The sequence below is a fragment of the Ostrea edulis genome, chromosome 9 (genome assembly GCF_947568905.1).
Source record: "Ostrea edulis chromosome 9, xbOstEdul1.1, whole genome shotgun sequence".
Classification (NCBI taxonomy): Eukaryota; Metazoa; Mollusca; class Bivalvia; order Ostreida; family Ostreidae; genus Ostrea; species Ostrea edulis.
Genome location: NC_079172.1, coordinates 58,772,091 through 58,785,851, shown reverse-complemented (window position 1 = coordinate 58,785,851; position 13,761 = coordinate 58,772,091). Strand labels below are relative to the sequence as shown.

The following is a 13,761-nucleotide window of genomic DNA, read 5'->3' as shown; positions in this document are numbered from 1 at the left end:
ATATAACCGATAAACGTAACATGGTTTCTGGTGACTTTACACGGCAGTAAATTCAAGTGGATACTGAAGATGCCCATCACTTTAAATTTATCAATTATGTGAAATCTGGTCAATCTGGATTATTTCAAGTGCAATGTGGCAAAAGACAGACAAAAGTAAAAAATATGGAGTTGGTAAGTTACAAGTTTCCATAATCAGTTACAGGGATAACATTTTAAAATGCGGAAAATAAATCAGGAAGTGAAGAAATTGGAAGTCATATAGAGCTTCATCATCACTACTAAATGACAAACGCAATGACTAATCAGTGACAATAACAAGCATATGTGTGCAGAGAATAAAGCATCAGTAAACTTTATTGTTTTGATATTTCAAAATTATTTATTGGACTGATGATGCGCAAATTTAGGTTGGCTGCACAGAACTGTAGCTCTATAGGGACTACATGCAGATCCGCCTATCCATCCATTGTAAAAACTTTTAAAACATGCAGTCTACTGTAATTGTTGCCTTTGAATTTTTATATCAAAGAAACCCTAACATATTTCCCCACTATGTATTTGGCAAGACATACCTTTATGTACATGTTTTAATTCTAAAATCCTTCTTGGAACTGAAAACTCTCAGCTTCAATAAATCTCGCCTGTCAATGAAAACTTTCAAATTTACTTTATTTAGTCAAAAAATGCAGTTTTTATACAAAGCAATCTGAAAAAAATTTAAAATCCTTGCTGGACTCAAACCTGTGATCTATAGTTCGATCAGTAGTCGACGTGCTAACCTACTGAGCTACTCAGCTAGGCCATGATTTTCGAAATGAATAGGCAAATATTGCTGATATTTACATTCTCATCCATGTTTTGAAAGGAAGTCGGCCATTACGACGATGTAGAGTACCTCCTTAACAGTTCAGTATATCCAAGGTCAAGGTCACTACCAGGTCAGACAGGTTTAATCTGTATTATGGATCTATGTAACAGATGTAGCAGTTAGGGCTATACGGACTATGGATATTGGCCTGGTTAGCTCAGTGGTTAGAGCACTCGACTAGTAATGCAGGGGTCCTTGGTTCAACGCCTGGTCCAGCCACAGATTTTTTCCTCTCCTACTATACTACGGTTGTTGCCGTTGACAACTCCTGCACTACAGGTTGTCCTGCCAGGGGCGAAAAGAATCTGGGTTGTGTGTCTTGGAGGACAAAGAGAAATTGAAGGAGGGAGGAATGTTGCAGTTAGGGCTATATGGACTGTGGATATCAGCCTAGAGAGCTCAGTGGTTAGAACACCTGACTAGTAATGCAGGGGTCCCAGGTTCGATTCTTGGTCCAGCCATAAATTTTCTCCTCTCATATACCTGTTTACTACACAAATAGTAAAAAAACTTTACACTTCTCGGACTTCATACTGTGTAGGCTGATAGTTAAGGATGCACATCAAGACGCAAATGATCCATGTTGCTTGGCAGGTCATTATGTCCCAGGTCAAGGTCACCACCAAGGTAGACTGGTTTTATGTATGTGTATAATGGATCTAGTGCAACAGATTACTAAAGAATCATTTACCTCTCAGTCTTCATACTCAGGACTTGAAACTAACATTTTATGTCACCAGTCCAGCCGGACTGATATGGTATAATTTCAACCAGTCTGCAGAAAAATTTACCAGTCCACCAGAATTTTCCAGAAATGATTACCGTATTTTGTTAATTTTATTAAAATTGAATAATGTAATTGAATTCAATTAAAGTTGTTCCCTGGGTCAGTGTAGGGCCACAATAAGTTGTTCCCTAGGCCAGTGTAGGGCCACAATAAAGTTGTTCCCTGGGCCAGTGTAGGGCCACAATAAAATTTCAAAGTTTTTTGTAAGGAAGAAAAAGGAAGAAGCTGTTTGAGTTAATATGAAAGTGTACTTTATGTACATGTAACACTCTTGAATCTAGTTAGCAAAGTCCAATGATGTACTTAGGGATGTCTTATGCACACCAATGAAGAAAGCCACGCGTTTTCATGCATGGGATTGTTCTTGACAGTGTATTTATCAACTGTTATGAAAAAACTATTTTAGAACTTTCTAGGTAAAAATTGGTTAAAAGTAGGGCCTGTAAGTGCCCCAGCCCTTTGAATTATACAAGATGGAGGTTATTATCACAATTCACCTTTGAATTAGAACGCTTTACCCGATATAGTATTGCGTTGTGTGACGACACAATTGAATGAGACGATTGAACAATTTGAATGACATGTTTGATGTAATACAACAAGAGTTTTCATTGGCCAATTACAGCCCGTCCACTTTCTCGAGCGGATTCAGTGTAGCTGGAGAACTGTACTTAGCTCTCTGGAAAGATCCACCTCTTATAAAAACCTTCGATTTACGGGTCACAAAAAGCTGCGGACGGTTGAGGCCTGAAATCGGTGTATTCTTGTGTTGCTGTCTCATAAACTCAATATAAAAAAATCTTAACATATTTTCCTACTACTTGCGTCCAAACATACCTTCAAATATTCATTAAAGCCACACACCACCCGAAAACTCGCAGCTTCAAATGATTTCGTTTGTTGACGTAGCCATGTTAGGTAGCTGGTCAATTCGAACTCTTGCTATTGGTATCTATTCATAAAATCGATTGTAAGTTATGTATTCGCTCTTCATTTATTATCAACACGAATAATTAATAGAAATTAAAACATTTTTGTACCAGTTTTTGTAAAGGTAAAATAAGCTCTAGATGAACGAAAATGCTACATAAGGACATTAGATGGAGACCGGCCAGCGCGGCCGCTCATGACTAATGAAAGCCGCACTGTCGTGAGTTTAGCTATTTCAATAATTATCATTTAATAGGACTGGGGTGGTATATTATTTAAACAATTTAGCTAAAATATTTGTGGGGTATTAGTACACATCTAGACACTATTGTGTCAGTATGGAAATGAACCGGGATTTGAATTGACTGGCTACCGAACATGGCTACGTCTACGAATGAAATCATCAAAAGCTGTTATCCGAGTTTTTGGGTCGTATGGGGCTTTAATAAATATTTGAAGGTATGTTTGGACACAGGTATAGTAGGAAAATATGTTAGGAATTTTTTTATATTAAATTTATGAGACAACAACACAAGAATATAACTTTTTCTCTTTCTTCCTTTGAAGTTTTTTTTCCATCTAGCATCTGGCCGTCATGTTTTCAAATGCTGACTACTCCTGTATAAGGGAATTTGGGCGGACTTATACATATGGACCAATGAGAGTTTCTGTTGCATTTCGCAATTGTATTACAAACGGATTCAATTGTGTCATCACACAACGCAATACTATATCGGCCAAAGCGTTCTAATTCAAAGGTGAATTGCGATAATAAGTACTGATAGAGACTGTGTTCTGGGAACTGTAAGAGACTGTGTACTGGGGACTGTAAGAGACTGTGTACTGGGGACTGTAAGAGACTGTGTACTGGGGACTGTAAGAGACTGTGTACTGGGGACTGTAAGAGACTGTGTACTGGGGACTGTAAGAGACTGTGTACTGGGGACTGTAAGAGATTGTGTACTGGGGACTGTAAGAGACTGTGTACTGGGGACAGTAAGAGACTGTGTACTGGGGACTGTAAGAGACTGTGTACTGGGGACTGTAAGAGGCTGTGTACTGGGGACTGTAAGAGACTGTGTACTGGGGACTGTAAGAGACTGTGTACTGGGAACTGTAAGAGACTGTGTACTGGGGACTGTAAGAGACTGTGTACTGTGTACTGGGGACTGTAAGAGACTGTGTACTGGGGACTGTAAGAGACTGTGTACTGGGGACTGTAAGAGACTGTGTACTGGGGACTGTAAGAGACTGTGTACTGGGGACTGTAAGAGACTGGGGACAGTAAGAGACTGTGTACTGTGGACTGTAAGAGACTGTGTACTGGGGACTGTAAGAGACTGTGTACTGGGGACTGTAAGAGATTGTGTACTGGGGACTGTAAGAGACTGTGTACTGGGGACAGTAAGAGACTGTGTACTGTGTACTGGGGACTGTAAGAGACTGTGTACTGGGAACTGTAAGAGACTGGGGACTGTAAGAGACTGGGGACAGTAAGAGACTGTGTACTGGGAACTGTAAGAGACTGTACTGGGGACTGTAAGAGACTGTGTACTGGGGACTGTAAGAGATTGTGTACTGGGGACTGTAAGAGACTGTGTACTGGGGACAGTAAGAGACTGTGTACTGGGGACTGTAAGAGACTGTGTACTGGGGACTGTAAGAGGCTGTGTACTGGGGACTGTAAGAGACTGTGTACTGGGGACTGTAAGAGACTGTGTACTGGGGACTGTAAGAGACTGTGTACTGTGTACTGGGGACTGTAAGAGACTGTGTACTGGGGACTGTAAGAGACTGTGTACTGGGGACTGTAAGAGACTGTGGACTGTAAGAGACTGTGTACTGGGGACTGTAAGAGACTGTGTACTGGGGACTGTAAGAGACTGGGGACAGTAAGAGACTGTGGACTGTAAGAGACTGTGTACTGGGGACTGTAAGAGACTGTGTACTGGGGACTGTAAGAGACTGGGGACAGTAAGAGACTGTGTACTGTGGACTGTAAGAGACTGTGTACTGGGAACTGTAAGAGACTGGGAACTGTAAGAGACTGTGTACTGGGGACTGTAAGAGACTGTGTACTGGGGACTGTAAGAGACTGGGAACTGTAAGAGACTGTGTACTGGGGACTGTAAGAGACTGTGTACTGGGGACTGTAAGAGACTGTGTACTGGGGACTGTAAGAGGCTGTGTACTGGGGACTGTAAGAGACTGTGTACTGGGGACTGTAAGAGACTGTGTACTGGGGACTGTAAGAGACTGTGTACTGGGGACTGTAAGAGACTGTGTACTGGGGACTGTAAGGTTGATTTGATAGATATTTTCCTGTGTATTGAACTAATATTGAAGACTGGAAGTAATTTAAACTGTTGTTTGATTTCAGTTCTGTATAACTACAGCTCCCGGCTGCCACACAGACTGACCTTGAATATCGGGGACACAGTTCACATCGGGGAGGAGTTAGATGGTATGTAGAGTTTGATCATTTCATCCATATCTGATTTGTTCTAATGTTTTTTTTTATTGCAATTCAATAATCAAAACAGAGAACCCCTTATTACTGTTTACCCATGACTGGTTGACAGGGAATGCTTACTCCTCTGAGGCACCTGATCCCACCTCTGGTTAGTTAGGGAAATTATTGACCAGAGGTGTGAAAAACATGAGTGGCCTCTATAATTTCTATTGTTTACCTATGCTGTCATGGGTGTTAAGTGACACTTGGCTAATCCAAGTGATCCTTCCAAATTCTGTACAAAATGTAAAAAACCAGGAACATACTGAATGAATACAGTATCAAACGCCATATTGTTGCCCCATACTATCTTATGGATATAAGCGGTAGTTAATAGAGAACAAACCTGTGACTATTAATGATGATTATTAAAAGATGAATTAATTTTCTTGGTTTCCATAGACTTAAAATTCCTTAGAAATATTCAAATTTTAATTTCATCTTTACTACTGTACTTTTCACAAACGTCAAAACAAATTTGTTAATGATATAAGCGATGAATGTAAACAGAGTGTTTATAGGTAAGAGGAATTCCAATAATATGCCTCTGTGTTTTCTTTATGTATCTTGTTATAGATTTTCAGTTTAGAATTAGATGATTTCAGCGAGAATATTTCTTGTTATTTATAATTATCTGTAGGTTCAAGCGGACTAATTTGATCTCCATCGATAATTGATCATAGGTCACCAGAACAAAGTGAACAGTGAACTTTGTGAATATTGAGATAAAATGTCTCTAAATGCTAAATTCTTAGTAAATCCCTCTAAACTGGCCATTTTTTCAGTCTGAGAGCCGGCCAGTTTAGAGACGTTTCACTGTACCTGATATCAATGTCAGAAAATTGCAATCTTATTTAAACAGCATTATCAAAATTTCACAAAAACAGGTTGTAACGATGTAATAGTACATGTGTTCATAACAATTTCATGAAACTGTTACTTTAAAAAATATACAAAATGTTTGTGAAAATAAAGGAAATCTATCGCATAATTGACTTGATAAATGATTTAATGAAAACAGAGTTATTGCCCTTGGATTCAATATTTTGAAACATATATTAATTGATTATTCATATATAAGATAGACTTTTGAAATATTTTATGGTTAACAAGATCTTTTACAAAGTCTCCCAACAAAATTTGTGTTCCAGTCATGCATAAATCTTATCAAAGCATTGACTTTGCGAAATCTTGTGACATACGTCACAAGAGGGTGGAACTATGTTAATTTAACATTTTCCCATGTGACTACCATTTGCACTTTTGAATTCTTACTAAAATTGTACAACATTAAGTACATAATAGTCCTCTAGAATTAACTTCAGGGGAAAAACCCTATTTTAAACTTCCTTAATATTTATCTCCAGCATAAAACACATTGAGCGGGTGTTTGAAATTCAGAGGCTGATCTAACTACCCCCCTCTGTAAATACATCATGACAAAGATTCAACACATAACATATTCTGAAGCAGCTGTTACATTCAGAACACTGATACAATTATTCACCAAAAAAACACCCAAATTTAAAGGATAAATTCCCTTATTAATTTAGCTCATTCTTGTTATGATGTTAAGGACATAAGAGAATTTCTCAATAATATATAATTTTTTGCGACATTTCCAAACAATTAATTCACTTGCATTCTATCTTGTTTCTACAAAAAATCTTGGGATTCATATTACCATATGTCTCTTTTAAAGTTTGCTAGTTTTTTTTTTATAGTTCATGGTTGTGACAAGTATAAATGTGTAGTCAGCTCTTATAGTACGTGTTCGTAAAGAGTAGATAACCCTTATTGATTTTGAGATCACAAAGTCAAAAGTCAGGGGTCAAACTAATTTCAGATGTAAGAAATTATTGTCTGCTTTTTATCTCAAGAACCCTTTACTTGATAGACATCAAACTTGAATAATATACTGGTACATGTATTAAACACCTAAGAATAGATAACCCCTATTCATTTTGAGGTCACAAGGTCAAAAGTCAGGGTTAGACTACTCTGGACATAAGAAAATTTTGTCTGTTCAATATTTTGAGAACCCTTTGCTGGATAGATATTTCAGACTTATGTGTGTACAGTCTTCAGATTTTAAGATGTACTTTTAGGCCAGGAAATAATGTTGTGAGGGAATTGTATTAAGAGAGGTTATAGTTTATTATCAGCTGTCTTCAAGGTTTGATTGTAAACAGTACAGAATACAGATGTACAGAAATGAAGGAAGAATATCGGTATTTAGAAGATGTGATGTACAGGTATGATGTACAGGTGTGGATGTACAAAGGGAGAATGTCAGGATTTAGAAGATGTGATGTACAGGTGTGATGTATAGGTGTGGATGTACAAAGGGAGAATGTCAGTATTTAGAAGATGTGATGTACAGGTGTGATGTATAGGTGTGGATGTTGTACAGGTGTGGATGTACAAAGGGAGAATGTCAGTATTTAGAAGGTGTGATGTACAGGTGTGATGTACAGGTGTGGATGTACAAAGGGAGAATGTCAGTATTTAGAAGGTGTGATGTACAGGTGTGGATGTACAAAGGGAGAATGTCAGTATTTAGAAGATGTGATGTACAGGTGTGATGCACAGGTGTGGATGTACAAAGGGAGAATGTCAGTATTTAGAAGGTGTAATGTACAGGTGTGATGCACAGGTGTGGATGTACAAAGGGAGAATGTCAGTATTTAGAAGGTGTAATGTACAGGTGTGATGCACAGGTGTGGATGTACAAAGGGAGAATGTCAGTATTTAGACGGTGTGATGCACAGGTGTGGATGCACAGGTGTGGATGTACAAAGGGAGAATGTCAGTATTTAGAAGATGTGATGTACAGGTGTGGATGTACAAAGGGAGAATGTCAGTATTTAGAAGGTGTGATGTACAGGTGTGGATGTACAAAGGGAGAATGTCAGTATTTAGAAGGTGTGATGTACAGATGTGATGTACCCTGGAGATACCAGAGGTGGGATCAGGTGGCTAGGAGGAGTAAGCATCCCCTGTCGACCGGTCACACCCGCTGTGAGCCCTGGGTGTGATGTACAAAGGGAAAAGGGAGAATGTCAGTATTTAGACGGTGTGATGCACAGGTGTGGATGTACAGGTGTGGATGTACAAAGGGAGAATGTCAGTATTTAGACGGTGTGATGCACAGGTGTGGATGTACAAAGGGAGAATGTCAGTATTTAGAAGGTGTGATGTACAGGTGTGATGTACAGGTGTGATGTACAGGTGTGGATGTACAAAGGGAGAATGTCAGTATTTAGAAGGTGTGATGTACAGGTGTGATGTACAGGTGTGATGTACAGGTGTGGATGTTTGAAAAGTGGGAGAAGGGACAATTGTTAGATGTTAGTAGAGACAACCTGGATAAATTCTTTAACATGTTTAACTTATATATATTAGTGTCATAAAATAGTAATTTCTGAAAAAGTTGACAAACTGTCAATTGGTATTATCGAATCAATGCAAGAGGTAAACAGTGATTTTCTGATGTATATTTATGAAGGATTGATGTTTATGGGGTATATGTGCAAGTGTGAAGGAAAAGTGTTATAAGAAACTTCACAGAGGATTTTTAACATGTGTAGTTGTTATACTAAATATGAAATTTAACTCCCCCTTGTTGCTCAAAGTGGATCTGCTTACACAGTTCCCTGTCTGACTGACAACTGACAAGTCTGTCTTTTTTCTCTAAATGTTCTGCTAACAGCCTGCAGGCCATCTAAGCTTTCATGTTGCTGTAATTGTTAACTACTTTCTGAAATCAGCTTGCAACATTACGGGATCATAAATATTTCGAAATGGGGCATTTATTATCCCACTCGAAGATAAATGAATGAATAGAAAATAAGCTTGATTAACTTTTTAGTTTTAATACTTGAAGGTGACCTATTGCTGTTGGTTAGCATCTGTCGTTTGTCGTCTGTTGTGCATTAACTATTGAACATTTCTAACTTCTTGATAACTACCATTCCAATTCTTTCTGAATTTGGTAAAAGGCATCTTTGAACAAGGGAGACTTAATTTGTAAATTTCAGGACTCCTCCACCATTGAGGCCTTACGGGCAGGGCAAAAACTGCCAAATATTGACCTATTTTCAAAAATCTTTATTTCTACAACCACACATAGATCTGTAAAAAAAAAATGTAAAGCAGAAAGGCCTCTACCAGAATTGTAGATTTCGATCATAATTCCCAGGGTAGAGGTTCTGACTCCAGGGCGGGGCCAAATTTGGTAAAGTTTTTAAATAACATCTACTTTAGTGCTATTGATACTAAATTAAAACTGATATTAGAAAGAACAATAGTCCTTTACCAAAAATTGTAAATTTCATGATCCCAGGGGTAAGGGTTTTGGTTCAAGGGTGGGGCCAAAATTATTATAGTGATTATTGTTTTTATCATTTGAAAGACGTCTTTCAATTTGCTGACATGGTATAGAAATTAAAAGTGTATATTTAGGAAAAGCAGAAAAAGGTGTACAAAAATTGTGAATTTCGCAACACCAGGGTTTTGACTCTAGGACGGGTCCAAATTATTCATATTGTGTTAATGTTACATATATATAAAGTCTTTCATCAGTATAGGCACTTTGGGGGGCATTTAAGGTTTTAGTATACTGTTGCTGAATATTAGAATTTAGTTTAGATATATGCAGAGCAGGAATTTTTTCCCTAGATTTTGTAGCCCTTGGGGCTAGTGATGGATACTTTTTACCTAATTCTCTGGTGACTGATAAGACCTGTGGACCTCTTGTTTGTTTAAGTGAGTCAAATTGCATAATTTGTATAAAGTGTATAAAACCGATATACTTTAATAGCTTGAATAAAAAGAACTCACACTTTAAATTTATATTCAAATAATAGCAAGCGAAGCTCGCTCCAATGATTATACATTTGAGTCATGTGATTTGCTCTTCATCAGCTGAAAAATTAAGAGTATTACCCATAATGCTTCTGGAAAAATGTCGCCATCACTGTGGTATACCTCATAGACAATCCCTTAGATAAAACAAATAAATAGTTTGGAAAGTACCACAAATGACTTTAAATTCCAGACAAACTTTCTCATACCTTTGTACATTTTGTTGTGGATAAATGCTTGATTTGAAAGAAAGAAAAAAACCATCGCACCTAATATGACTTCACAATGCACTATTTACATTGATCATGTTATATTTCCCACGTTTAATGAAGAGGCAGATTAAATGCCTAAAGTCATGTTGCAAGATGTTATGGATCCTCACTCTTCTCAACGGTCACACTGTAAAACATTAATATCCAGTTAAATACGACATATATAGAGCTCGCTAAAGATGAATGATGAACCATAGAAAACTTTTGTGGATTGAAATGGAGAATATGAACAAGAGTTTGAAATTGAAAACTTAATTTTTTTTACCTTATATAGGGGGAAAATGCAGTTTAGTAGAATGTAAACTACTTAGAAAAAATTCAAATTCCTGCTAGACTTGAACCCATGATCTGTAGATCTGCAGCCCCACACATTAACCCACTGAGCTATATGTCTCGGTGTTAAGAAGGCGAGAATCGGCCATTATAACAGTGTCTTCCTCTGCAAGATTTTTACAACTCATTGAAAGACAAAATCTGTTGTTTTAGATTGGTTTTTTGGATACAAAATCAAGAACAAGAATGAAAGTGGAATCTTCCCGAAGTCCTACGTTTATGTGCGGGAGGCGGTGGTGGCCAAATTTGGGTAAGTTAAAATTGTTTCTGGTTTGATATCGAAGCTGACATGAGGTTGTAAATATTCTATGATTTATTTTTATGCATGTCTGTATAGCAGCCAATTTTCTCTGTCAGATTTCTTTAAGATACCAATTAAGTCTTAAGGAAACAATGTACATTCTACTGTGTTTGTAACTATTGATTGATTCATTGATCTAGAACTCTCATTTTTTTGCATATCGTCTCCGATAGATATGTACATACTGGCAAGATGCCAGTATGTACATATCTATCGGAGACGATATGCAAAAAAATGAGAGTTTGTATGTTGTTTTACATAGAGTACAGATGTCACCTGCGTTAAGTGACAGCACGGTCACTCCCCTCAAAGTTTGACCAAATATTAGACCCATTCCCATTGACAAAAATTAACTCATTTTTTCTGATTTTAAAAATATATTGTATAATGTAAACTGACATTGAAAAAATTGATAAAAAGAGTCGAGAACTGAAGAAATATAAATTAAATTTTTTTTTTTTTTTTACATACTTATGTTTTAAATTGTATTTGGATGGAAAAGACAGTAAACTAAATTTTCCCAATTTATCAAAAAATGGCGATGATTTTCCCAATTAAAGGGCACTTGGTCCATGTACATGTACCAAAAAGTGCCGTTACAGCCGGGTGTGAAGTGTTACGAATTTGACCTATACATGGCACTTGAAACCATAGCAACCAGGGTTCTCTATTATACCAACACCTGCCACAACAATGGGGAAATTGGTTTTTAAAGTCAAATCCAAAAGACCTTTGACTTTTGCATGCCATATCTCACAGATATGCACTCTGTGCACATTGGACATAAACAGGTGAAAATAAATGTATTGTAAGATTTACTTATATAATATTTTGATGGATAGAGCATTGCAGAAAAATTTGAGTCCACACAAGTAGCACATAGGCTAACTGCGTGGTTTTAATGGTTTGGAGGCATCAACCAAAACAGAAATTTTCTGGTTCCTAGATCAGAGGTCAAATTAGAGGTCAGACTCAAGGATTGGGCTATATGGATCATTTATAGTGAATAAAAAGTCATTGAATTTCTGAAAATCTTCTTGACTCCTGAACATACTGTATGTGTTCTTAACATTATTTAGAATTTGGGGCAGCTGAAGCTGATGAACTTGTTTGGTGTAATCATGATATAGCATTTGTTCTGTGTTCAATAATGGATAAACTTAGATTTTCTTATTTTATTGCAACCATGTCATGATGAACTGGTGCTCTTGCTTCACCACCAAAAGTGCTAAAGTATGGACTTTGATTCAAAATAAGTATATCTTGTGTACAATATTGCAAAAAAAATCAAGTTGATAGTTATAAATAGGGGACTCGCTGTGCCTGTCTACAATGCAGTTGGGGTGACAGTGTTGTATTGAACAAACAAGCTGATAATGTAGTAGTAAAGTGGCTTATGACCAGGTGATGAGTAATATGATCATTCACAAAATCTAGGGCCCCCTTCTGTTCTGTGGGTTGGAAACTTGCACTTACTGCACCATCAATACGCATCACTACCTCTCTACTCGTCAGAGTTTTGTGTGTGATACTTAGGAGACCATTAAACCTCATGAGCCTCTTATTTTACAGACCATTGAATCATTGGCTCACCTGACTGAAGACTAAGTGAGCTTCTCTGAAAAAAATTTGTTCATTATTAGCCATCATTGTTTTTGTTGTGAATTTTTCACATTTTCTACTTCTTCTCAAGAACCACAACACCATTTCCAACCAAACTTGCCAAAAAACCTCCTTTTGTAAAAGGGTCTAAGTTTGCTGAAATATCAGTAACTGCTGAGTCAGGAAACAAGACTTGTGTTTGAAAGTTTTCTTTTACGTTGAAGATCTCAAGTTTGTTCAACCTATATGACCAGGATGATGGAGCCACAATTGGGATTCAAAGTTTTAAGTGGGAGTATATATATATAATATATATATATATATATATATATATATATATATATATATATATAAAGAACAAACAAACAATTATAACACCCAACCTTACGTTTACCCCTAGGATCTAAACGATACATGTGAAAATCAATTAATTAATATATAAAGCACTAAATAATCACAACTAGGTACTGAAAATTTTCGCCCCAGCCCGGGGTCGAACCAGCAACGTACGACACCCACCGCCTAGCAAGATTGTCAAACCAGTGCGTAAGTCCCATTTAGTGTAGAGGGATTGTTTGTTTGCACCATGACCTCGGAAAAAGTTAAAAGTGACAATAGAGGATTAAACCTTGATAAAGGAATTTATAAAGGAAAATTCCTTGTAAACCTCTTCTTAAGAACAGGAAGGGTTCCATTTGTTGATCAACTATATACACATCCTCGCATAGTAAAGATTCTGACCATGTTCCCCAGGGCTTTAAAGATTTATGCTTTTATACCACTTCATGTACGTGTGTATAGTGAATACTTAAACGGAATTATAATACTGCGGGCTGGATCTTATAGAACATAGTTATCTCAATATGTTAGGATGTCTTACGTAATCATGAAACTTGATCCTGTTTGCTTTTGTTTTTGCATGAAATAGTTCCTTGGAACGTGTGATGTCCACAGAATCCCCTATAGCTCAGGAAATTAACACAGTCCTCCGAGAATGGTACAACATATGGAAACAGTTTTACCTGGTATGTACAAATCTGTTCTGCAAAACTGTAGATTTCTAAATATATACGCGAGAAATTTATCATCACGTAATTTCACGATACACATCACTCATGAAATAAAATTATTCGCTTTTAATTTTCTGGTGTTAAAGTACATGCAAGTACTTTGTACTCTTGATTAACAGACGACACACGCAAATTCATGTTCTCACGATTTGACATATATATGAGTCATTTCACCATATTAAGTACTCGCGTAAAATAAGGAATCTACCGTATCATGT

General features: G+C 37.1%; 1 protein-coding gene across 4 annotated transcripts in view; it reads left to right on the top strand.

Annotated features, from left to right (window-relative positions):
* LOC125660039 (dedicator of cytokinesis protein 1-like) overlaps positions 1–13,761 on the top strand; it is a 138,686-nt gene continuing 124,925 nt past the window's right edge. For 2 of the 4 annotated variants that reach the window (XM_056149697.1, XM_056149696.1), the window contains exons 1-4: positions 1–173; positions 4,968–5,051; positions 10,724–10,820; positions 13,402–13,498. In XM_056149697.1, the coding sequence (XP_056005672.1) occupies positions 134–173; positions 4,968–5,051; positions 10,724–10,820; positions 13,402–13,498 (318 nt within the window). In that variant the 5' untranslated portion in view covers positions 1–133. The remainder of the gene's footprint in view (positions 174–4,967; positions 5,052–10,723; positions 10,821–13,401; positions 13,499–13,761) is intronic. The other 2 variants (XM_056149699.1, XM_056149698.1) reach the window with 1 other exon arrangement.